Source organism: Drosophila ficusphila, unplaced genomic scaffold, assembly GCF_018152265.1.
Source record: "Drosophila ficusphila isolate 14025-0441.05 unplaced genomic scaffold, ASM1815226v1 contig_791, whole genome shotgun sequence".
Classification (NCBI taxonomy): domain Eukaryota; kingdom Metazoa; phylum Arthropoda; class Insecta; order Diptera; family Drosophilidae; genus Drosophila; species Drosophila ficusphila.
In genome coordinates, this window is record NW_025064737.1 from 10741657 (window position 1) to 10764246 (window position 22590).

General features: G+C 42.1%; 9 protein-coding genes across 11 annotated transcripts; 7 read left to right on the top strand and 2 right to left on the bottom strand.

Moving 5' to 3' along the window:
- The first annotated feature begins 1752 nt into the window (after positions 1 to 1752).
- Positions 1753 to 2728, top strand: LOC108102009 (protein Fer3). Its single transcript, XM_017206607.2, has 2 exons — positions 1753 to 1992; positions 2055 to 2728. Exons 1-2 carry the CDS (start codon positions 1854 to 1856, stop codon positions 2501 to 2503), a joined length of 588 nt encoding a protein of 195 aa, XP_017062096.1. The 5' UTR covers positions 1753 to 1853; the 3' UTR covers positions 2504 to 2728.
- Positions 2729 to 4028: 1300 nt separating this feature from the next.
- LOC108102006 lies at positions 4029 to 5764 on the top strand. Its single transcript, XM_017206604.2, has 4 exons — positions 4029 to 4518; positions 4578 to 5062; positions 5123 to 5477; positions 5538 to 5764. Exons 1-4 carry the CDS (start codon positions 4326 to 4328, stop codon positions 5690 to 5692), a joined length of 1188 nt encoding a protein of 395 aa, XP_017062093.1. The 5' UTR covers positions 4029 to 4325; the 3' UTR covers positions 5693 to 5764.
- An 859-nt stretch (positions 5765 to 6623) lies between these two features.
- LOC108102017 lies at positions 6624 to 8221 on the top strand. The gene is made up of 4 exons (XM_017206615.1): positions 6624 to 6858; positions 6974 to 7458; positions 7519 to 7885; positions 7951 to 8221. Exons 1-4 carry the CDS (start codon positions 6663 to 6665, stop codon positions 8148 to 8150), a joined length of 1248 nt encoding a protein of 415 aa, XP_017062104.1. The 5' UTR covers positions 6624 to 6662; the 3' UTR covers positions 8151 to 8221.
- A 248-nt stretch (positions 8222 to 8469) lies between these two features.
- On the top strand, positions 8470 to 11849 carry LOC108102014. The gene is made up of 7 exons (XM_017206612.1): positions 8470 to 8857; positions 9103 to 9617; positions 9674 to 10233; positions 10290 to 10507; positions 10572 to 11062; positions 11126 to 11492; positions 11549 to 11849. The coding sequence occupies exons 1-7, from the start codon at positions 8524 to 8526 to the stop codon at positions 11740 to 11742; spliced, it is 2679 nt and encodes an 892-aa protein (XP_017062101.1). The 5' UTR covers positions 8470 to 8523; the 3' UTR covers positions 11743 to 11849.
- A 540-nt stretch (positions 11850 to 12389) lies between these two features.
- Positions 12390 to 15854, top strand: LOC108102015. Its single transcript, XM_017206613.1, has 7 exons — positions 12390 to 12756; positions 13089 to 13603; positions 13660 to 14219; positions 14274 to 14509; positions 14569 to 15059; positions 15115 to 15481; positions 15544 to 15854. The coding sequence occupies exons 1-7, from the start codon at positions 12456 to 12458 to the stop codon at positions 15744 to 15746; spliced, it is 2673 nt and encodes an 890-aa protein (XP_017062102.1). The 5' UTR covers positions 12390 to 12455; the 3' UTR covers positions 15747 to 15854.
- On the bottom strand, positions 15799 to 17125 carry LOC108102016 (heme oxygenase). Its single transcript, XM_017206614.1, has 3 exons — positions 16853 to 17125; positions 16288 to 16793; positions 15799 to 16127 (listed from the first exon to the last, which is right to left on the bottom strand). The coding sequence occupies exons 1-3, from the start codon at positions 17007 to 17009 to the stop codon at positions 15900 to 15902; spliced, it is 891 nt and encodes a 296-aa protein (XP_017062103.1). The 5' UTR covers positions 17010 to 17125; the 3' UTR covers positions 15799 to 15899.
- Positions 17126 to 17197: 72 nt separating this feature from the next.
- Positions 17198 to 18441, top strand: LOC108102018 (transcription initiation factor TFIID subunit 12). Of its 3 annotated transcripts, none has more exons than XM_017206616.2 (3): positions 17198 to 17315; positions 17487 to 17889; positions 17955 to 18441. In XM_017206616.2, exons 2-3 carry the CDS (start codon positions 17647 to 17649, stop codon positions 18273 to 18275), a joined length of 564 nt encoding a protein of 187 aa, XP_017062105.1. In that variant the 5' UTR covers positions 17198 to 17315; positions 17487 to 17646; the 3' UTR covers positions 18276 to 18441. The 3 variants fall into 3 exon arrangements, with proteins under 3 accessions (XP_017062105.1, XP_017062106.1, XP_017062107.1); XM_017206617.2 differs by having other exon boundaries at positions 17202 to 17315; positions 17676 to 17889; XM_017206618.2 differs by lacking the exon at positions 17487 to 17889 and having other exon boundaries at positions 17214 to 17315.
- Positions 18442 to 18655: 214 nt separating this feature from the next.
- On the top strand, positions 18656 to 21828 carry LOC108102013 (zinc finger protein 420). Its single transcript, XM_017206611.2, has 5 exons — positions 18656 to 18881; positions 18950 to 19365; positions 19422 to 20331; positions 20387 to 20968; positions 21029 to 21828. The coding sequence occupies exons 1-5, from the start codon at positions 18750 to 18752 to the stop codon at positions 21803 to 21805; spliced, it is 2817 nt and encodes a 938-aa protein (XP_017062100.1). The 5' UTR covers positions 18656 to 18749; the 3' UTR covers positions 21806 to 21828.
- Positions 21829 to 21834: 6 nt separating this feature from the next.
- Positions 21835 to 22589, bottom strand: LOC108102019 (FK506-binding protein 2). Its single transcript, XM_017206619.2, has 2 exons — positions 22403 to 22589; positions 21835 to 22334 (listed from the first exon to the last, which is right to left on the bottom strand). The coding sequence occupies exons 1-2, from the start codon at positions 22547 to 22549 to the stop codon at positions 22065 to 22067; spliced, it is 417 nt and encodes a 138-aa protein (XP_017062108.1). The 5' UTR covers positions 22550 to 22589; the 3' UTR covers positions 21835 to 22064.
- Between the last annotated feature and the right edge of the window lies 1 nt (position 22590).

The window sequence follows — 22590 nt, forward strand, 5'->3', positions numbered from 1 at the left end:
ATTGCGTAATAAATAAAATGCACTTGCGTGGAAAATTAAGAAATGGCAGAAGGCGCTGGGAAATGTAAAATGGGGGGTTAGCAAAATTCAAATTTCCACATTTTCATATTTTTACATTTTCATAATGTAAGCCGGGCTGGGTTTGCCATCACAGAGGGCATAAATCATGGCGAGTGCTCAGTCGCAGACACAAACAAATCGCCTCAGACATTTCTTGTTACTTCTTACTTGAATTCCCTTTTGCTGGCACAAATCGAAAGATTACGATGGAGTTTTGTTTGTTCTTTAAGGCCGCGCCAAACGGATTCCGTCTAATGGCTGGTAAAGAAATGAATGCAAATTTCAAAACTATTTCCAACCAGAATCCGCTGCCTTTGAACATCGAGAGCCCGTGACTGGATTAAGCCATCGAAGTGGGAACACTCGAAGGCAGCTGTCTGTCTCCGCTTGACAGTATCGGAGGCACTTTAGATCCAATTTCAAGCTATTGACACAATGAAGCACCCTTGAGTAGTGCTTCGCCGGCGGAGGAGAACACAAAACGAACTAAATAAATAAACTGGAAACCTCATTTGGAGCCATAAAAAGCGAACTTTTGAATGCAAACCGAAAGTTGAAGACGTGTTTACCCCTTTTCCAATCAGCCCCATTGAAAAGTTTAGCGACAATGAAATCCCTCGAACGCTGGCAAGGGGGAACCCCCCGCGGAATCAGACCTCCAAATGCCTGTTAAAGGCTTACCTCAGTCTGTCAGCGAATTCCATTCAAAACCTCGGACGTTGTCCTGTTGCCGAGCGGCTAAATACTTGACAAGTTTGGGGGAATGCCTTCATCTCCACAGCGTCACAATCCCATTGCGATTGGGAGCGGGAAGCCGGCAAATTTATCCGCGCAGCTGCACTGGATTCCCATTCAGCAGGAGAGCTGAATGCGGAGAAGAGTCCTTTGGGAAAGGAATTTATAAACAAAAACAAATGCACGCAACAGTTAGGAGCTTTAAATCCAAGTGTCATTCTATACCGGCATAATGCGCTTTGCTAGGATCAAAAATCACTAATACTTAACAAAATTATTAAATTTTATTTTAAGGGTTTATTTATACTGATATTGATATTAATACATTTTTAAACTGGTCTTGTTTGAAGTTAATGTTTATCTGCTACCGGCTTAATTCCTGTAGCGGTTTGCGTCGCAGGTTTCTGAGAACACTTTCTGCACTGAGACCACTTTCAGCACTTTCCAATACAGCAACCCCAAGCTTATAACCGGCTTACCCGTTTCGAGGGTTTGGTGATTGACTAAAGTCTTAAAATCCTTGTAGATAAAATTCAAACTATAAACTTGAAATATATATTAAACATCCGTGCAACTTCGAACTTTAGATTTATGCTGGGTTCATTAAATTTTGTACGTTAGATTTTTTTTAAATTATTTTTGTACCTATAAAATAAAAATTGATTTAAAAGCATTTCTTATAAACCTGACCATGTCTTTAATTTTATCTACTGTTTTGCATTATTCTTTTGAGAAATAACATCTACATAAAAAAATGTTAGAAAATATTCCTTCTATAAAATTTGAATGCCGGAACATCAAAGATTACTTAAGCAACCCTTAAAAAAGGACGACCAATCGGAGCGCGCCAAACTGTTGCCAATCCAAAATGGCCTCCAAGCAGATGCTGCCATCCGGCGGGGAGGAAAATCCAATAAGCCAAATTCGAAAGCAGAACCGAGCTGACTTAGCAGCCCGTGCGGACAATCAGAATTTATTGGAACACAGTCTTCCAAGCAGAACAGACCCAAGGTCTTCCAATTGCAGTAGCAGTAGCAAATCCAATCGGACAGACAAACATGCAGCATCCGCATCCCAGTGACCAGCCCACATATATGCCAGAGGTTCCCTTCCAACCGCTTTGGGGTCAAGAGGCTCCACCACCTCCCATTGTTCCTTACCAAGAACTCATCGCCGGATTTCCCTGCACCGATTTGTGTGAGTACCTTAAAGGAAAATCTCTTTGAAAAGGTATTAAATATAAATTTCTGATTAAACAGCTCTGTGGCAAAGATCGCAGGTAACTCCATTGGTGCCACAACGTCCAACCACAAATGGCAGGGCCAACGGATCCTCCAGCTCCTCGAAGAAAACCCGTCGACGTGTGGCCTCGATGGCACAAAGAAGGGCTGCTAATATCCGCGAACGCCGACGGATGTTTAATCTGAACGAGGCCTTCGACAAACTGCGACGCAAGGTGCCCACATTCGCCTACGAAAAGCGGCTTTCCCGCATCGAAACCCTTCGACTGGCCATCACCTACATCGGCTTCATGGCGGAGCTGCTCAGCGGTACTCCATCGAATTCCCACAAATCCCGATCGGATGTCTATGGCAGCATGAATGGACACCATCAGGCGCCTCCGCCGGCAATCCATCCGCATCATTTGCATCCTGCGGCGGCATATCAACGCGACTTTGCATCGCCCTATAACCATAGTTTAACCTAAGGTTCTTTCGATCTCTGAATACAGAGGAACTAGTCTTCGAACAAAGAAAATTAAAGCCTAGCAGGCTGGCTTTAGGTGATTATGACGAGAGGTATTCCTGGAAATACCGTGGAGTCCCTAGTCAAATCAGCTTTGATTTATAACATAAATGTAGATAGAAATTAATGAAGAATGTTAATCCGTAATTTAATGTTTGTTTTAAAAACAATAATAAATATTGCTTATAACTGCTAAACTTCTGATTTTTATATTTTCAATCAATAGATAATTTATGTCATATCTTTAAACCTAGGATATGTATTTTAAACCATTTTAGCTTTCTAATGTTTTTATTTCTGTATTAAGAGTGAATTTTTTAAATTGTTGCTTCAAGAAGAAAGGGGGAAATAAAGAGGAATAGAAACCCATTTGGGACATAATCAAATTAGGTAAACTGAAGGACAAACAAATTAGTAGTCTTAACTTGGTGGTGGCTTTAAAGTCAAAAGTACCACCAACATACACCTGATAATCCCTTAAACACAACCCGCACTTGTTACCAAAAAAAAGTATAGTAAACCAAAGCGAACCGCATTGTGATTTGCGTGCGAATCCTTGCAGCTGCTGGGAGGAAACACATGTCCAGGACCTCTTGGGTATCCTCAATGAAGTCACATTGCATACAGAGCGGGAAGGTTTCCTAAACGGAACCCGAAAACTATTATACAAAATTTGACAAGGCAAACAAAGCGTGAAATTATTATTAATAAATTGATGCGCTCGGGGGGAGAGTCAAAAAAAAAAGAGGGCAGCAATTCAAAGTCAATTGTAACAACCCCTAACCAACGAACACCCCGAAACAAGTGTAACACTTGAGGGATTGCCCATTTCAGGCTAAATACCAAGGAATTTTTGCGTTCAACGCCCATTGCCAACAGATTAGCGCCCCTCATCCGAGGACCAAATTAATTCGGAACGGATATTGCACGGACGGCGGTTGCGGAAGTCGGAAAATGGTCCTCTACCTGAGGGTTGACTTCGCCCCTTGTTGCTGTTGTTTTGGTAGTTTGGTGGACAATATGTTTTGACGAATTTGTGACACTTCATGCCGAATTAGATCGCTTTCCATATGCAGAACAATCGGGGTGGGTTGCCCCATACCCTTCCAAAATAAAGAGGCCTCACGTGTCGGCGATTAGCGCATTAGTAAACTCTTTGCTATCTGAGATATACTAGTATATCTTCCAATCTCAACTCCATAAGTTCATTTTTCCGTCACCTGTTGTGTGAGAAAGTAGCATAGTATATTAAATATTATATTTAGATCATGACACGTGTGCCTTATTAACTTCTTCCCTTACAAAATCACTGTGATCATCCATCGACTGAGATTGACAATTGCATTCCTCCCCTTTGTATGTCGAATCGGTATGACAAATTAATTGAATTTTGTTACAATTCTTGACATTTTGCGCCATTTTTCGACACATTTTCGGGTCTCTATTAGGGCAGAATTCAATATATATTAGGTGATGATGGATGGGATTATAGAGCATATAAAACAGATGTTCCTGAGCTACTTAACTTTTGCAAGAATATTCTGCAAGTGCTCTGCATAGTTGGAAACAACTTACCGCTCTCATTTGGAGCAAAATAGTTGACTTATCTAAGATAAGTTGAAAATCAGCAATCATGTTCGTAAATTTCAATCATATAACCTACATGCCCTATCTACGCACTTATCGATTCTTGTGTACACATGTATGAAAAGAGCTTGCCGGGTTTTCCTACTAGCCGTAAAATTGCCGGGCCAAGTTCAGTTTGCAATTGAGAACGGAGGAGAATGTCGAACAGAATTCTGGTAACGCAGCTATCCCAAGATGTGTCTTTGCCGACTTGGCTGGATGTGAAGGATTTGGAGAGCTTAGTGAAGCAGGATATTCCGGAGTTTAGAAAAATCGAGAGTTTTCGTTGCAAGTGGGAAGTTCAATTAGCACAACCAGCACTCTGTGTTCAACTTCAGGTTTTGGTGGCAGGTGAGAGATTATATGAGTACCTACCTCTTTATTTTTTTCGCTAACTATTATAACCACAGATAACAAAAAACGCCTAGTGAGTTACCTAGTCAAATCACCAGAATCACTTTCGGTTGGTTTGAAGGTACCGATCAAAGGAGATTTTTCTGTGGAGAGTCACATTTACGAGATCGTATTACCTGCTGTAGAAGACTTGTATAAAAATGAAGGGAAGATCCTTCACTTCAGCCCGCCAATCATCAAGGCAAAACAAAAATCCAACCACCTCTATTTGGAGTATATCCTAAACAAGGGTTATTCGGTGGCGAATAGCCTGAAAGGTTTGTCCGTAACCGCAATGGAAGGAGTACTTTCGAAACTGGCTGCTTATCATGCCGGGACAGCTACCTATATAGCGCTGAATTCCGGAAAGATTAGGGAGCTTCCAAAGCTTGGGGGGTATCCGAAGTCCGCGGAAGAGGTTGCTGAACTCAAGAGCTTGTACCAATTGCGATTTCACGAGAGTCTGCGATCAAACAACGCCGGAGAGTATGAAGATAAGGTGGTAAGTACTATTAATGGTATATAACTAAATACTCCTCAAGTAAATTCAAAACATTCCTAGAAATCATTTCAAAAGTATGTGAATGCAAATACCAACACTCTGGATTTGAAAACATCCTTCAATGTCATCCTAAATGGAGCCTGTTGGCCAAACAATGTACTCATCCAAGTCGATGCATTTGGGAATGTGAAGGATTCGCTTTTCAGTGATTTTCACGCTGCAAAATACGGACCAGCTGTTTATGATCTTTTCAGTTTACTGCTCACTGCCCCGGCTGAAAAATCAAGAAGATTTGATTACTTCGTTAAGTATTATCACGATCAGCTGGTCGAAAATCTGAACCTACTAAAATTCAAGGGAAAGAAGCCCAGCCTTACGGATCTTCAACTGGATTTACTTAAATACGGCCATTGGGGTAGGTCAAAAAGAGATGATAATTTAATCAAACACTATTTCTGGTTTTTTTTATAAATAGCTTTTGAGTTTGCCACTGAAATTCTGCCAATCATGCTCTCCGATTTTTCAAGCATTGAAGACACAGATGAGCTCTTCAAGAATCCAGTGTTTGGAGAACAAATCAGAGAACTTCTGCCCTGGCTGGAGAATCGCGGATACTTCGAAAAAGATTAGACTAGTCAATTACTGATTACTGTATAATGAAAACAAATTAATAAACAAATAAATGTTTATTTATGTTAATTACTTCACTTACGATTTCTATATATTTTATTAACATCATTGAAAAAATAATAACAGATTTATGTGAAGAGATTTATGACGTTATTAACAGTGGTTTAAAGACTTACCGCTCACGGTCCAATAGTACAATGTTTAAAATTCTAATTAATGCAGGCACGAGTCATCTTTGAAAGCTTTTGGAGGCTTATCAATTTGTCTGAGTAAACTTTTATTGGAGCTTCGTGGAGAGCATTATTAGGGAGATAAACAACTCCGAATTTCGCCAGTCATCGCAAAAAACAGTCGTTGTAATAGTGAACAAGCATTATAACAGAATAGGAAGGATCGCCAAAGTGGTTTTCCTCGGCTATCAGATACCCCTATTCTAACAAACAATTTGAAGGGGTAAGGCAGCATTTAAAATAGAACAGCTGTTTATTATTATAATCTGCATGTTTATTTCCAATTCTGTTTGAAAACCGTGAGTTCTTTTTAAGTTACGTAAAAGTGGGCGTGGCACCATTTTAAAATAAGCATGCCCTGCTTACCTTACGTGGTCGCGAGTGCTTCCGTCCTTAACTGTTTCATCTAATACAGCATACCCTTATACACAACAAGTACCAGGTATAACAAACACGATCATCAGAACTTTAAAGCAGCAAAAACTACTAGAACTTGACTGTAATGAGTGACTAGACATTTTTTCTTGCTAGTCAAAAATGAAAATAGCTTTAGCACTGCAGGCTATCTCCGATCTGAACAAACAGGTCCACCCGGATCGCAAAGCGTCCCCCCACGTCTACTTAAATCAAACAACGAAATGGAGGCAAAGCTTTTGAACGAAAAGCTTTAAACGGTTTGCACAATATAAGGGAAGCCCCATTCGAAGTGGGACAAATTGCGGATCCAACAGGTAGACGGAATGGTTCAAGAAAAAAAGAACAGCTCCTCCGAAGAATTGCCGGCGTGGCTAGACCAAAAATGCTTCGAGGATTTTCTGTACCTTGATTTTCCGGATCTTAAGGAAATCAAATCGTTTTCGTTGGAACCCTCAGCTGGAAAGGGCGAAAACTACACAACGTTGATGTTAAGGGCGAATTTTGAATTGGAATTGAAAGGTAATTAAACAAGAAAGAAACTGGTTGGAAATGTTATTTGTTTTTAAACGACATTTCAAAACTTAATGAGCTACTGAATAATAATTATTAATTTTATATCACTTAAAACTTTTAGATGGCTCCCAGGAGAGTATCTCGTATATGGCGAAGCTGTTGCCAAACTCTTTTAACCGTGATAATGTCGTCAGCTGGAAAGTATTCGACAAGGAGCGCAAAACCTATGGAACCTACATTCCCGAATTCGAGCAGTTGTACAGAGAGGCTGGCAAGGAAGTTTCCTTCGGAGCGCGTTATTATGAACTGAAGAATCAGCAAGAAGAGGAGCTCATTGTATTGGAGGATCTGGGCAGACGCGGATTTACAAATGTTAATCGCCAGATTGGCTTGGATATTCCGCACACTGAGGCAACTTTAGAGAAGTTGTCCCAGTTTCATGCAGCCTCTGCAGTGCGATTCGAACAGAAAGGAGCATATCCTGAAATGTACAATCGCAACCTGTGGGGCGAAGAGGACAGCTTTAAGGAATTTCGCGTAACCCAAACAAAGGCCTACGTCGAATCCTTCCCCCTCTACGAGGCCAATCACTTGGCAAAGGCTGTGGTAAGAATAGAAAATAATATAACAACAATGACTAAAAATTAATAACCTATTACTAAATAGGAAACCTTTGGCAAACAATCGGTGGATATGTTCCAGGCTTATGTGCCAAATATTGAAGGCGAGTTCCGTGTTCTAAATCACGGTGATGCCTGGTGCAATAACGTTATGTACAGATATGATGAGGCTGGAAAGCTGATTGAAACATGCTTTGTGGATCTGCAGATGAGTCGATTCTGCTCGCCCGCCCAGGACTTGCTCTACTTGATCCTATCCTCCACCCAGGCGGAGATTAAGATAGTGAAATTTGATTACTTAGTACAGTTTTACCATAAAAAGCTGATAGAGAACCTGAAGCTACTCAAGTATTCAAAGCCACTGCCTTCGTTAAGGAGCCTTCACCAATCGATTTTTATCTACCAAGATTGGAGTAAGTAATTTAAAGATTCTTATTATATCAACTTAAAACTAAACCCTTAAATTATTGTCCAACAGTTCTGCCAGTCGTATCCATTCTGCTGCCAATTGTCCTGGTCGATAAGAGTGATGATGCCAACATGGATAGTTTGATGGACAACGAGGGAGCAGGAGACAAATTCCGGAACAATTTGTTTAGGAATCCTCGCATGATTAAACACCAAAAAGTAATTCTTCCTTGGGCCTACAATCGAGGCGCCTTTGAAGTCACCAATTAAGTGCAGAAACTGTTGATATTATTTAAGTTTGTAAATAAACAAGAGCCATAGAAGAATTCATTATCAGTTAATCAATTCTTATCGCTGAATTTTGTTTAAGGTTTGAGCATTGGGTTATCAGTTGAAAAAATGGCTGTTATCACTGAATTATTTTATTGAGTGTCTCACAGGTAGTTTAAATTGCCTCAAACATTTTTGTAAGCTAAAGCGTAACATTGTCGGCGATGATGAAATAATTAACCCGTATCAACGCGATCTGAACGCCATAACTAGGGGAAAACTTTGGCTGCCAAACATCAGTTCACATTGGATTCCGCAGTCGATCGGACGTACAGAATTTCGCGAGTTCTAGTCAAACTGCTATTGTTTCACGATGGGTCAACGTAATTCCAAGTCGAAAAACAGCAACGAGGTAGCTGAAACCGACACGAAAAATCAGAGAAAGACCTCCATAAAAAGTTCGCGGTCCACTAATGCGAAAATTGAGGGGTCACCCACTCAAAATGACCCACCAAAACCGACCCCTGCAATTGAGGAGGGCAATATGGGGCCAGAGTGGTTGAATGAAGCGCAATTTGAGGAATTACTCGCCACGAATATCGCTCAGTTCTCCAAGATAGTGAACTTCCGGGTGAAACCAGCCATGCAGCCCGGTGAAAATTATGCCACTTTAATGCTGAGGATCAGCATAGATGTGGAACTCACTGGTGAGTCTTCTACGAAGTAGATATATACTGCATTGTAAAGAATTCCTAGATAACTAGCTGAAGAATTGCATAAGCTTGCCGACCCAAAACAAAAAGCGCAATAAATGAAGGCTTTTATTTGAGTCGTCTGGCGATAAGTAGTATCTCCACTTTATTTATAGGAACAACACAATAAATGCTTGTTGCATGGGTCACTTTACAATAATAGCAAGTGCATGTCCCATAAAAATTTGCTATTGTTTCAGATAAAAGCACCAAACTGGTCTCCTTTATGATGAAGGTTCCCCACAGGACTCCCCAAATGGAGCAAATGCTGGCCATGGCCAACTTCTTTAATACGGAGAATGCAGTCTATTCGGATATAGTGCCTAAATTTGAGGAGCTTTACAAGGCCAAGGGCTTGGACATTACCTTTGCACCCAAAGCGTTCAAACTAGACCCCAAAATGGAACCAAATTTGGCTAACACAGTGCTTATGAGTGATATGGGACAGGATGGTTTCAAGAACTTAAATCGTCTCGAGTGCCTCAACTTGGAACAGACCAAGTTTGCCCTCACAAAACTTGCACAATTCCATGCGGCATCTGCGATGAATGTGCAGGTTAATGGACCCTATGCAGATAGATTTATGAACGGACTTTTCGGAGGGGATAAGGAGTTCCTATTAAAGATCTATGAAGGAATGATAACCCCTTTCCAAAATGCTTTCCTGGCCAATCTGAAGAGCCTCAAGAACGGAGAAGACTTTCGTGAAAAATTGGTAAGACTTCACCAATCATAAATTATATGAACTAGTAGTAAAGATAATATTTTCAGGTTAAAGCATTCGCCCAGCTCTTCTCAGACTTTGATTATCTAATGAAGATCGATCCCGATGAGTTCAATGTACTAAACCACGGAGATTGTTGGATGAACAACATGCTGTTTAAAGTGAACGCTAAAGGAGAATTGGAAGACATGGTGTTTGTGGACTTCCAAAACCCCAAATATGGTACTCCAACTCAGGACTTGTTCTACTTGCTTATGACATCGGTCCACATCGACTACAAGCTGGATTACTTTGACTTTTTCATCAGGCATTACCACGAGCAGTTGACCAAGCACCTTAACTTGCTGGGTTTCACTGGTAAGCAGCCTTCTCTGAGGGAACTTCACATCCAGCTGTTCAAAAAGGGAAGTGGGTCTCTGGCTCCCGCGATTACTGTGCTGCCAGTTGTGCTTTTGGATCCTAATAATTTGGCCACCTTCGACAATTTCCTGGGAGACACCGAATCCGGTGCGCAGTTCAAAAACCTTCTCTACAGCAACAAACGCTACCATGGCTACATCGAAAAGATTCTACCCTGGCTGGAAAACAGGGGTTTCTTGGAATCCTAGTAAGGTCTAGTTTTCGAAAAAGTTAAACACGAAGTATAATTATAATAACTTTTAGCAATGAGTCCAAACCATCTGAATCAACTTCAGAAAAGAAGTCCGAAATATCCAACCAGATATTAGATTGGCTTAATGTCAGTGATTTTGAAGAAATAATATCCCCCTCTGAACCCGAGTTTGGTAAAATTCTAAGTGGTTCCTGGACTTCAGCAACCAAACCCGGTGACAACTTTGCTTCCAAACTCCTTAAAATTGATATACAGACGCAGTTAAAAGGTGAGTAAAAATATATAAATAATATTACAATATAATATAATAACTAATCATGATGATCTAACAGATAAAAGTGAGAAGACATTTTCCTACATACTTAAAGTGCAACCGACCACAACCAAAGATAACTTCACTGATATAAACATGTTTCCCAAGGAAATGGAAATGTACCGAAAATATGTGCCCGCTTTTGAAAAACTCTACAAAGATGCAGGCTGTACAATTACTTTCAGTGCAAAGTCCTATGTTTTTAACAAACCTGTCAAGGAAGAATATCTTTTAATGGAGAACCTTCAGAGTAGTGGTTTTAAGATGGCCGATCGCATGAAGGGATTGAACATGGAGCACACAAAGAGCGCACTAAAGAAACTTGCCCAATGGCATGCGGCTTCCATTAAATATAAGGAGCTCAATGGACCTTATTCCACACTGTACAACGATGGAATTTATATTGAACAAACTAGGGAAATGTACACCACTATGTTTTCCACCGCAAAGCATTCCTATATTGATATATTCAGAAAGTTTGAGGGCGCCGAGGAATTTCTGCCTAAACTGGTAATGTACTTAACTACACAAAGTCATGACAATATTTCTCACCAAAATATGATTTTAATATAGCCCTGGATTATAGACAATCACGTAGATCAGATCTTGGAAGATGCCAAAATCAATGAGAAAGAGTTCAATGTGCTTAATCACGGCGATGCCTGGATAAACAACATTATGTTCCAATACGACTCAAAAGGAAATGTGAAGGAAACCTTCTTGCTGGATCACCAAAATGCTAAGTATGGCAATCCAGCTCAAGATCTTTACTACTTCCTGATGAGCTCTGCAGAATTGGATATCAAGGTCGATCAGTTTGATTACCTAATAAGATGGTATCACGAGAACTTAGTGGAGCATACAAGCTTGTTGAAATACAACGGATTTGTTCCTTGTCTCAAAGAACTCCACTCTATTTTAATAGATCATCCAGCTTTCGGTAAGTGTTTAAATTATACCACGATGTAGTTTTTAAGAACTGTATTTCTTTTTCAGCTGCTGGCACAGTCATTAGTACCTTAACAGTTTGCCTTCTTAACGCCGACGAAGGTTTTAATCCCGAAGCATTTTTCGTGGAAACACCAGAATCAGAGGCCTTTAGATTGAAGCTTCTAGGCAATGAGCGTTACAAGGCACATATTGAACGGATTATGCCTTGGCTCAACAGGAGGGGTCTACTTGACCCCTAAAAGTACTTCCCAAATGTGATAAATCTTGTTTAGAAACCAAATAAACTACTTTATGAGAAATTGAAGAGGCAAAGTCTTCAATTGTTTGTACAATTACACTGACAAAATACTGTTATTAATATTAATTGTTATTTTTGTGGAAGGCTTATATACCTTTACATAAAAAAAATGTAAATAAAATTGTTCACCAAAAAAGTTGTTTTTATTATTTTAAAGGGTAAAAATAAGCATTGCTACAGTGTTTTTGCGGCATTTTTGTCAAAGAACCTGCCTCAATTTTTTCAGACTCAGCTGTATCTTTAGCTGATATCATCTCCGATCACATCTCAACAAAAAAAAAAAAACTAAAAACCCAGCTGATAGTAAAGCCTTCTTATAAAAAACTGTGCTATTGATAAAAAAGCCTATCTTTATTTTTCTGTTAGAATTATCAACCGAATCACTCTTATCTTAAAAAAGTGTTTAAGTTCACGCTTATCAAACATTCTGATTAGCTTTAAATACACTATAAAATACTGATGAAATAATAACAAAAATGTTGTTAATGACAAATTTTTATCGCCGTTATCAAGTCGACCGGTGATTAGAAATGCATAACTATAGGGGCTAGTCGTGTGCCAAATTTCAGTTTACCGCCGATCGCTCAACTGAACGGACGCGAATCACCAGTTGCTATTCATTTTTCTATATACTCGATCACCAATAACTATACGATGGGTATAAGAGGTTCCAAGTCAAAGCAGAGCTATGAAGTGAAAACTTCTGACCCGCAAAAGCAAAAAACCCAAAAGGTGAACTCTGATCCCCCTGCTCCACCTACAAAATCGGAACCAGAGATTGACCAAAGCAATTTGGTGCCCCAGTGGTTGAATGAAACGCAATTTATTGAATTACTTGCCGCGAACGTAGCTGACTTCTCAAAGATAGTGAATTTCCGGATAAAACCCGCCATGTCCCCTGGAGAAAACTACGCCACTTTAATGCTGAGAATCAGTATTGATGTCGAACTCACAGGTAAGTTTTTTGGTAAACCAAGCGATAAGGGTTAGGGTACTCCCATTCTACTATTTATAGCCCTAATAAGACATTAAACTGATCAAGCAGAAATAACGCAATGTAGGTTTGTTTCTTCGTGTAGGTCGGAGATAAGTTCGATCACGTAGTATAGTATACACGAATCATTTATAGTCAGTTAGCAATTAGTGTTTGACGACCGTTTTGCTGCTCACTATGACTTGCCATTATTACGCTTATTGGCGATGACCGACCGACTTTATTGCTTTTCAATAAAAGTTATTACTTAAACATCAAATTTAAATGTAATAATTTTTAAAAATTTTTACCAGACAAGAGCACCAAACAGGTCTCCTACATGATGAAGACTCCACATGACACTCCTCATATGCAGCAAATGCTGACCATGGCCAACTTTTTTGTCACCGAGAACTTAGCCTATATTGATATACTGCCTAAAATGGAGGCGCTCTATAAGGCCAAGGGTCTAGACATCAAATTTGCGCCTAGAGCATTCAAACTGAACTCCGAAAAGGAACCTAAACTAGCCAACACAGTTTTGATGAATGATCTCGGTCAAAATGGTTTTAAGAACTTGAACCGTCTGGAGTGCCTCAACTTGGAACAAACTAAGTTTGCTCTAAGGAAACTATCTCAGTATCATGCAGCTGGTGCCACGATGGTCCAGGAACACGGTCCCTATCCTGATGTATTCCTATACGGCGCGATGGGAAAAAATATAGATGCTATAAGGGGTTTTGTCGAACAAATGGTGGGAACTTTTAGAACTTCATTTTTAGCTAATCTGGATAAGTTCAGCAATGGAGAAGCGTACCGTGAGAAACTGGTAGGTAATTACTTTTTATAGCAAAACCAAGTTTATAATATTTCAACTTTACTTAGGAAAAAGTTCTGGCGGGCCTGTCTGATGAGTTCATGAAGCTGGGCGCCATCGATCCCTCTGAATTTAATGCGTTGAACCATGGCGATTGCTGGATGAATAATCTGCTGTTCAAGGTCGACTCCAAAGGGGAATTGGAGGATGTGGTTTTCGTTGATTTCCAGAACCCCAAATTCGGCACCCCCGCTATGGATTTACTCTACTTTATTATGACCTCTGTGCACATTGACTACAAGCTGGACTACTTTGACTTCTTCATCAGGCACTACCACGAACAGTTGACCAAGCACTTGGATATTTTAGGATTTACTGGACGACAGCCTTCGTTAAGGGAATTGCACATTAATCTGATCAAGCACGGTGGTTGGGTTCTTTTCCCAACGATTGCAGTGCTGCCAGTGGTTCTTTTAGACCCCGTTGAGTCGGCCACATTTGAAAACTTCATGGCAGAAACCGAAGCTGGCGCCAATTTCAAGAACCTTTTGTATAGCAACAAACGCTACAAGGGTTACATTGAAAAAATTCTGCCCTGGTTGGAAAATCGTGGATTTCTGGAGCCCAGGTAAGCCATTGAAAATATTATTTTATCAACAAATTAAACGTATGTTTCTTTTAGCACTGACTCTATTCCATCTATTCAACCTCCTGAGCCAGCAGCACAGCAGCAATCACAGCCTGAGGCTCCCACCCAGATCCTGGACTGGCTCAATGTCAGCGACTTCAAGGAGATCATTTCTGCCAACGAACCCAATTTCGAGAAGATAGTCAGCGGCTCTTGGAAGTCCGCCACGAAGCCTGGAGACAATTATGCTTCTAAGCTTCTGAAAGTTGATATCGAAGCGCAATTAAAAGGTAACAATCTACAGGTAAAAGTAAACAAAAATAAAAAAATTAATTTCTTTCCTTTGCAGACAATAGCGTCAAGTCCTTTTCTTACATCCTGAAGGTGCAAACATCCAACGAAGTAATCAACTTCTCCGACTTCAACTTGTTTCCCAAGGAGATCGAGGTGTACGGCACATATGTACCGGCCTTCGAAAAACTCTACAAGGATGCCGGCTTGCCTGTCACGTTTAGTGCCAAGTCCTTCCGCCTCAGCAAGGATGTCAGCGAGGACTATCTGATATTGGAAAACCTGCAAACCAGCGGATTCAAAATGTGCGACCGCATGAAGGGAATGGACTTGGAGCACACCAAGAGCATGTTAAAGAAATTGGCCCAGTGGCATGCAGCTTCACTGAAATACAAGGAACTCAATGGACCTTATCCGCCAAAATACAACAATGGCATCTTTACGGTGCAAACTGCTGATATTTTCAAGGGTATGTTTGCCCAAACGAAGAAACCATTTTTGGAAGAAGTGGCCAAGTTTGACGGCGTCGATGAGTATCTACACAAATTGGTAATATTTGCTTATGATTTTTGTAGTACTTCAATAAATAGGCACTCTTTTGTAGGCCCAAATTATGGACGTCCATGTGGATAAAATAATTGAAGATGCCAAGATCAATGAGCACGAGTTCAATGTTCTTAATCACGGCGACGCCTGGATTAATAACATCATGTTCCAGTACGATGCGGAGGGTCACGTAAAGGAAACCTTTTTGCTGGATCATCAGGTCACAAAATACGGAAATCCTGCCCAGGATCTGTACTACTTCATCATGAGCTCCACTCAGTTGGACATAAAAGTTGATCAGTTTGATTATCTCATCCGTTGGTACCATCAAAATCTAGTGGAACACACCAAATTGTTGAAGTACAATGGATTTGTTCCCTCTCTAAAGGAACTACATATCATTTTGCTAGAGCATCCTGTTTTTGGTAAGTTTTATTTAGGGGTTTGCTCTCAAATATATTCGGATTCATTAATTGTTCTCTTTCAGCTGCTGAAACTATGCTAACCACCTTGACAATTTGCCTAAACAAGACGGATGATAATTTCTCTACCGATGACTTGTTTAAAGACAGTAAGGATGCGGAATCCATGAGAACGGAAATTTTCAGCAACGAACGTTACAGAGCCAACATCGAGCGCGTTATGCCGTGGTTGAATAGACGAGGATTGCTTGACGCCTTCACCTCTTAATAAGAACAATTAACTTGTTATGCCTTGACTGAAAAGAGAAAAACCAGGAGAATTTGGGAATATATTTTTTCTATTTTAACAAACGACTAAATAAATGTGTGATCACAATTCTATTCTTTTAGAGGGAGCTAACATTGTTTTCCCCGATTTTTCTTACTTTAGGGCGTATTTTACGGCCACAATAATACTAGAAACGAAGATTACGGCCAGGGCAAGCTTCCTGAGATTGGCACGATTTACACCCTTGATTGTTCGCACAACTTCTATATTTAGACGAAATACGTTGCGACTCTCTTCAATAAAAGCTGCGCGCAGATCATCGTCAAAAGCTCCATAATGATTGTTGAACACACGCCTGAGTTTTGCCTTAAGAACGGATATCTAAAAACATAAGGTTTGAGATTTAAATTGTTCAAATACGTTTTTTTTTTTCAAAAAGATATATTAATGTAAAATAACTATTTATGTTTAGGGTTCTTTTTCTTAGCTTGTTAAGTGAAGAATTGATATGAAGATCTGATCTTTTTAAATGCGTACATACCTTTTCGGGAAAATAGGTGGCCTCGCAACCAACGGGGCAAATGGTGACTTGAGCGGGCATGGGCCTGGCCTGCAAGTCGTCTTTGTTCAGAGAAGCATCGGCGGCCCTGGCAGTGGCCAACTCGGCTTCCTTGTCTGCTTGCTTTTGCTGTTCCTCGTCAGAATCCTTCGAAAAGATCCAGAGCTTACGAGCGATCATGCGTTTTTTCTGCAGCATTTGGCCACCCGACATCAAAGCCATGTACATTTGGTAGGAGTAGGCAAAAAGTAGCAACTCATTCTGCGCGGCAATCTTTTCCAGGTGCTCCAGATATTTCTGAACAGCCGGTCTGATTTCGTAAGTTTCACGCCATTTAGAACCGTAAAAATAATCGAAGTCCCTCTCGAAAGCCGCGGTCCTGTAGAATTCCTTGGGCAGCAGGCGCTCCGGCAAATGTGTCTCAAAGAATTTGTACAGTTCGTAGAAGGCTAAAAGTCCGTCATACCAGACTTCGTCGTCCGAAAGGGCTAGAGAAAAAGGGAATTTATAAAAAATAAATAAAGTGAAGGGGCAGCTTTGAACCTACCAAGAGCGAACTTTGCATTGACCAGCACATCAGTGAGATTATGCACATCTTTTGTGGCTTTACGCAACTCCTTTGTGAACGCCATGTCCACAAATTCCACATCCTCCACATTCTCTGGGGACTGGATGTCCGCTGTTGTTTCCTCGGCCGTTGACATGTTTTTTCTGCGCAGCTATTATTTCAATTAAAAAGCAAGAATTTAACCTTATCTACGTGATAATTTGCAAAATACGCCGTCTTTGTTTTGTTTTGAACTCTCAATTAGTGTGACCGCTGTGGGCTGTACTTAAATATTATTAACCGTACAATACCGGAAGATACCAAACAGTTATTGGCGGCAATTTCATGTTTACACGAAACTGGTCATACTGTTTGAATTAGGCTGTAGCTGCTTATTTTTATTTTGTTTAGTAATTTAAGAAAAACATAAGTATAAGAGAACAGTGTCTTAATCAAAATAATTGTAAGTGTTGGCTGAGTTGAAAACAACTGCTGCAGCAACCTGGAAAGGGGCAAACTTTATTTTAGCTTACACCAGAAACGACTAACATTTAAGACCACATATGAAAATTGACCACTATTCTTTTACTTTCATTTCGCTTGCAATCAATACACCCACACACACCGACTGCAGTTGAGACAGCAGGACGACACACAACAAAAAACAACAAGTACAATAACGCTTTTGGCTTTGGTTCTGCACTTTTAACACTCCCTCAAACCCACCTTTCTGTACCTTCTCCTTCCAACGCCTCACACTTGAATTGAGTCTGAAGAAAATACACCCAAAAGCAATGTCGGATCTCTTTACCACTTTCGATAGCAACGGCGTCGCCGAGCACCACCTGCACCACAACAGCAACAACCACACCACTCCACCCATGGCCTCGCCCTCCCAGCACAGTCCGATGACCAACAACAGCAACTCGTCCTCGCAGAACGGCGGTCCCATTTCCGGTTTGGCCACGGGCACCCCATCCGGTGGTAGCAAGTCATCCAATCACACAGCATCCGCCGCAGGCTCCGAGAACACCCCCGTAAGCCCAGGCTCTCTCAATGCACCCGAACTTTTCCTAATCCCAGTTTAATCTGTTCTCTTTAGATGTTAACCAAGCCGCGTCTCACGGAACTTGTGCGAGAGGTGGACACCACCACGCAACTAGACGAGGATGTTGAGGAGCTCCTCCTCCAAATCATCGATGACTTTGTCGAGGACACCGTAAAGTCAACGAGTGCCTTTGCCAAGCACCGGAAGTCCAACAAGATCGAGGTTCGCGACGTGCAGTTGCATTTTGAGCGGAAGTACAACATGTGGATACCCGGCTTCGGAACGGACGAACTTCGTCCTTATAAGCGGGCAGCAGTCACGGAGGCGCACAAACAGCGTCTGGCTCTCATCCGGAAGACGATCAAAAAGTACTAGAAAATCGGCGAAGGAAAGATCGGATCGAGGCTTGGTGACGGTTGGACGGATTTCGTGCATGCCACCCGCTCATGCCACAAACTATTTTAAGCTCCAATGTAGACTAAAGAACAAATTTACCCCGTTCTATATAGAAGTAAACGAATAAAGTACACATTTGATTTTACATTCAACAATTGGGCATTGTCAGCAGAAACTATGAAGCCGTGATCTCCACGAAATTACTAGTACAATGGGTTAATAATATTTTTAAATGCTAATTTTAAATAAATAATAATTTACTATAAGTCCGAAATTGCTTCTGAACGCACCCTCAATGTGGCAGTATTTTTTTCATCTCAGTATTTTCTGAGATCAGTCTGTGTTTTTCATCTGGCGACTCAAGGTCATACCACCAATAATGTTGATTTTCTGATTGTTGATTTGGAGTACACCTAAAAAGGAACTTCGACAAGCCAATTAACGGCCCTCGCCATGAAGCTGCCGGTGATTTGTCGCACTTGCGACTCCACGGACACCGACAACCTTCTAAAGCTGGCCACGCCCTCGAAAAAGTATCCGGACAAGCTGCTCTCGGAGATTCTGTGCGAGCTGACCGAAATCAATGTAAACAAAGCTCGCCAATTTGTTTAAACCAATGAAAAATGGCTTTTATAATGTTCTATTACTTTCAGCTGGATGCTACCGGAAGCCAAGAACTGCCCCAGTGCTTGTGCAGCGGCTGCACCAAGAAACTTCTGGGTGCCTACTGCTATGTGAAGCAGGCGCTGGCCGCCAACGAATTGCTGATGAAGCACCTGAAAAACGGAGCTGCCGCACCTACTACCGACTGCCTGCAAGAGGCGCCAATGGAAATGTGTGCCGAGCAGCATGTGGAAGTTAAAATGGAGACAGAAGACGAGGACGGTGGCGACAACGATGTTAGCATTACTTGCTGTGAAGTCCCAGAACCGGATGAAATGGATGAAACGCAGAGCAAGAAGGATATCGATCCTCTGACTATGATCGAAACCGTCAAGTTAGAAATAGGACATCCAGTCACTGAAAAGCCAACGGAAGAAGAATTTGATTCGGACTTTGATGATGAGGAGTAGGTGAAAAAACCATTACTTTCGATTGCATTTACTTATCAGTCAATCCTTGCAGCTCCTTGGATAATCTGACTCTAGATAAGCGCATTCAAAGATGGAAAACGGGAAGGAAGCCTATATTTAAATGCCTAGACTGCCCGAGGAGTTTTAAGCGTGTAGAGTTTCTCAGGCGTCATGAAAACCGCGTCCACAAAAAGGAATCCCGTTCTTTTGCATGCTCTCTGTGCGTTCGTAAATTCAGCCACAGCGAAGCCCTCGAAGCGCACTTGAAAGTACACCGGAACTCAAAGCGATCGGCAAACATAAGCGAGCACAAGAAGGCCAAGGCCGTAGACGTGAATCTCTGCAAGCCACATGGTTACAAGCTAATTGAGTGCATGATCTGTCAAAGCCAATACAACAAGATTGCCGATCTAAGACGGCACTTGGAGGAGCATCCCGAAATAGTCAGCCTGTGTGATCGGAGAAATGTGGAGCCACACGAGATGGCGGAACTGTTTTATCCGGATTCAAAGGACCTTGGCAAGGAGCAGTTAATTAGCTTGATACGTAGAGATCTGGCAGCCGGTATTTATCATCGTTTTTATTCGATAACCAATCAGAGTGGCTATGAAATGGATCTAGACAGCTCGGAAACGGACAGTGAACTGGATGGAGATCCCGAGGATCAGCAAAGAAGGCGAAATAAAAAGACCCGCAAGGCCGGCTACAGCTGCGAACTTTGTCATCAGAAATTTCCTCGAAAATATCTGCTGTATGACCACCAGCGCCAGAGCCACAGTTGGTCAGAGGCACCTCATGTCTGTGGGCGGTGTGATGGCCGCTTCGTTAGTCTGCAGCTGCTACGGCATCACAACGAGTCACAGTGTCGGAATGGGCACAAGCGATTCCTTTGCCACAAATGCCCGCTTCGCTTCCGATGGAAACATAATCTGAAAGCACATTTCCGTGAGCACAGGATTACAGTAAGTTGAAGTGTGATACTTTGCAGAGAGCTATCAAAATATATACATTTTCCAGAATCAGACCTTTGAGTGTCCCGAGTGCAAGAGAGTGTTTGACAAAAAGAAATCCCTTACCGTTCACCTGCTCAGCGTCCATGCAGAGGAATCGAAACTGATTCCTTGTCAATGGTGTAGTCGTAAGTTCTACCGCCACGACTATTTGGTGAAGCACTTGAAACGCCATGGGCTCAAGGAGCAGGACATTCCACTGGCCGAGACCTTGATTGCGGCCACATCACGGCCGAATGGAGCGAAACGCATCACCTGCCGGATGTGCAATCTGCATTTCGACCGTATTTGCGATCTGCGGGCCCATATCCAGCTAGAGCTAAAGTTGTCCCTTTCGCTGCACCAGAGCTACGATTCCCTTCAAAATTACTCGATAACAAACGAGTCCGGGTTTGAGTTGCAGCTGGAGGATTCGGAGACGGAAGACGAAATGCAAACGCCTGGTGGCAATCGTCCCGTTTATATCTGCGAGATTTGCAGCGTGCAGTGCAAGCGGAAATTTGAAATGATCCAGCACCAAAGGACTATGCACCGCTTTGACAAAATGCCACATGAGTGCGATGACTGCGTCTTTAAATGTGTGTCCAAGGTGGGCTTTTGGCTTAGCATATTTTTCTTTAATGTATATATATGTACTTATTTTTTTTAGAGTATAATGGACTACCACCGTCAGGGCCAGTGCAACAGCACAGAAAAGAAGCATTCTTGCGGCAAGTGCTCTTACAAATTCATGTGGCCCGAGAATCTGGAACAGCACGTTCTTCTGCAGCACAACGTATCCTCATCCAGTAACACGTCAGCCGTCGGACGAACGATTGGAGACAACGATGTGGACAAGGATAATGCAGAAGAGGGGGTACCGTTGTTGCAGTGTCCACATTGCGATCGCACCTACCAAATGAAATCGCGCCTTAATAACCACATCCGCGATGTACATGTTAACGGTGATCGCAAGCGCAAAGAGGCGATTAAACGCTTCCTTTGTTCCCTGTGCGGCATGGAGACCCGATCTGCCGCTGCCTTGGTGACCCATATGCGTCGCCACACCGGCGAGAAACCTTTCAAATGCGATCTGTGCGAGATGGCCTTTCCCCGGCATTCGGAGCTTACCTCACACCGTCGCATGCACACCGGCGAGAAGCCATACCATTGCACCGTCTGCGGCAAGGACTTTGCCCGCTCCGACAAGCTCAAGCGCCACATGCTCACCCACAGCGGGCTCAAGCCGCATAAGTGCACCTATTGCGACAAGAGCTACCGCCAGGCCAAGGACCTGAAGCTTCACCTGCAGCAGCACACCGGAGAATGTCCCTTCGTATGTGGCACCTGCGGTGAACGCTTCATCCAGAGCAGCACACTGGAGAAGCACAGGCTAATGCGCCGCCACTTCGACGAGGTAGAGGCTTGGTTAAGGCGGCAAAAATAGGGGACTCTTGCAATAATTAAAGTTTGGTCTAGTAAAAAAATGGCATTGTGTTTTATTGAGGTCATTAATTGGCTCTTTGGGATGTTTGAGACGAAGTTGCAAAAAGTGGAAAAACTGGGAAGTAAACATGACTTTTAAAGTTCTTCAGATAAGTATTAGATTTCTTTGCTGAAAAGCAAACAAATTTAGAGGCTATCAACATAATTTCTAAGTAAGCTTTGGGCTTTGTTAATGGAATGTCGACGGGTTCTGGCTTCTTCTACAGTTCTTCAGATCCAGCACGTGGGTCGATCTTCATCAACTCAACGTCGAAGACAAGCACCGCGTTGGGTGGAATCTTTCCGCCACCCGCACCACTTGCTCCATATCCCAGTTCCGGGGGAATGGTTAACTTCCGCTGCTCGCCCTCACACATTCCAAGGATTCCCTGGTCCCAGCCTTTGATCACCTGGCGGGCGCCGAGGGTGAAGGAGAAAGGAGAGCCGCGGGAGTAGCTGCTGTCGAACTCGGAGCCATCCTGCAGTGTGCCCTAAAAAAATTTCCAATTAGGGGTTAGGTTGGCCGGCCGGCAAGAAGTCCTTTTTGGTATTCCCTCACCTTGTAGTGCACATGAACTAGGTCGCCGCTTTTTGCCTTCCGTGTGCAGCTTTCCACGCGCTTCTTAATGCCGATCTTCACCTTTGGGTCGCTGGCCACAGAGGCAGCCACAAAAGCGCAGATTAGGAAAAAGTAAGTCAATTTCATCTTATCGCAAGCTAACACCAAACGAATATAAAAAAAACGCT